Below are 1,792 nucleotides of genomic sequence, written 5' to 3'. Positions count from 1 at the left end.
ATGATAGAAGACACTGTGGTCGATCCATTTGCAGATTTGACCGATCGTTTTCCTATTCATCTTCTTCCATTCTGCTTCTTTGGTGGGATCGGGATTTTTTCATTCGGCATCTAAGGGGTCAAAAAAATCTTTGTAATTTAGAAGATCTTCCATCCGAGGTCTCCAAAGTGCATAGTTGGTGGCAGTAAACTTGATCATAGCTCCCAAATGTAACTCGTCCATTAACATCTAGTCTTGTAAAAAATTGGAGCTGAATTTAGCAAAATGGAGTCCACCAATGCATCTAGAACGGTAAAAAACATTAGGTTTGACTCTTATCGAGCCAAAATCTGAATCTTCAAATTTTTGGGGTCAAAGTGCAATTTTCAAAAGTTCTAGGTCAAACTGCAAATATCAAAATTTTTCGAAAAAACCTACAAATACAAAAAATATAATGGTATTTTTGCAATTTCAAAAAAGTCTTGGACCGGTGCTGACGTGTTGGATGACATGGCAGACCAGATGACGTGGCACCATGTGGCAGCGAGTTGGCGGAACACGTGTAATGGCTCGGCTCGGACTCGACGAGGCTTCGGCTCGGCTCAACTCTACCTGGGCTGCGTGGAGGGCTCGTGAAAACCTGCACAAAAACTTTGACCGGCGCATGCTCTCTCTAGGTTTTTTAGGGTTGAAACCTTAATGGGCTTGGGCTTTAGAAAATAAAAGGCTGGACCCCCACAAAATTTGCATTAGCTATATATGTTGATCTGGGACACTAGCACATGATTAATCTGGCATTCTATTATGCACTGTGATAAACAATTACTGTTATTATCGCTATTAATATGATTTTTTCGTTCAACTAATTAATCAATTAGTTTGCCTCTATAGGGAACGGTATCAATTGAGAAAATATGGCAACAAGTTGAAGAATTGAAGGAAGAAGTGAAAGGATTGCTAATGGATTCTCAAAAGAAACCTTTGGAAAAGTTGGAGTTGATTGATTCAATCCAACGTTTAGGAGTTTCTTACCATTTTGAGAATCAGATTGATGAAATCTTAGAAAAAATGCACCACGACTACTCTAATGGCGTTGTTGATACAGAGCACGGTGACCTTTATACCATTGCTCTTTGGTTTCGCTTGCTTAGGCAACATAGTTATTATATATCATGTGGTAGTAATTCTCTCTGTCTCAATGGGTCTATATCCAAATATATTGCTTGGAGCATACAGATTCATGACTTTAGCTTTTTTGATTCACATTGTGACAGATGTATTTAACAAGTTTAAGGACGAAGAAGGAAACTTTAAGGCATCCTTAGCCATTGATGTGTCAAGCTTGCTAAGTTTGTGTGAGGCTACACACCTTCATATACACGGGGAAGAAATTCTTGATGAAGCCATAGCTTTCACTACCACTCATCTTGAGTCAATGGTGTGCAGAATAAGCCTCCACCTCTTGGAAAAGGTCACATTTGCCCATAACAATTAATAATAGCGACTATAATAATGAAAATAGTAATAATGAAAATAATTGTAAACGAAATTATGATAAATAATAATTACAATATTAATAACAAAAATAATATTAATAAGAGTAATGACAATAAAAACAATTAAGTATAATGTTGAAAAATCAAATTATAAATATATAAAATAATATAAAATAAAATAATATTTTAACATTCAAAATATATTATAAAATATACATTCGTATCAGGTACGAATGATACTATCTAATAAGAAATAGTTATACCTTTTATAAAAAGGATTATTTCCTTTAAAATGGTTTTTTTAAATTTAAAATATA

The 1,792-nt window shown here is 34.7% G+C and overlaps 1 protein-coding gene across 1 annotated transcript; it reads left to right on the top strand.

The window, feature by feature from the left end:
* The first annotated feature begins 264 nt into the window (after window positions 1-264).
* LOC132800416 (alpha-copaene synthase-like) lies at window positions 265-1,474 on the top strand. The gene is made up of 3 exons (XM_060813992.1): window positions 265-291; window positions 871-1,090; window positions 1,254-1,474. Exons 1-3 carry the CDS (start codon window positions 265-267, stop codon window positions 1,472-1,474), a joined length of 468 nt encoding a protein of 155 aa, XP_060669975.1.
* The last annotated feature ends 318 nt before the right edge of the window (window positions 1,475-1,792 follow it).

This window comes from Ziziphus jujuba, chromosome 1, assembly GCF_031755915.1.
Source record: "Ziziphus jujuba cultivar Dongzao chromosome 1, ASM3175591v1".
NCBI classification, from domain to species: domain Eukaryota; kingdom Viridiplantae; phylum Streptophyta; class Magnoliopsida; order Rosales; family Rhamnaceae; genus Ziziphus; species Ziziphus jujuba.
The sequence above is the reverse complement of the archived record's forward strand: the minus strand, read 5'-3'. Positions and strand labels throughout refer to the sequence as shown.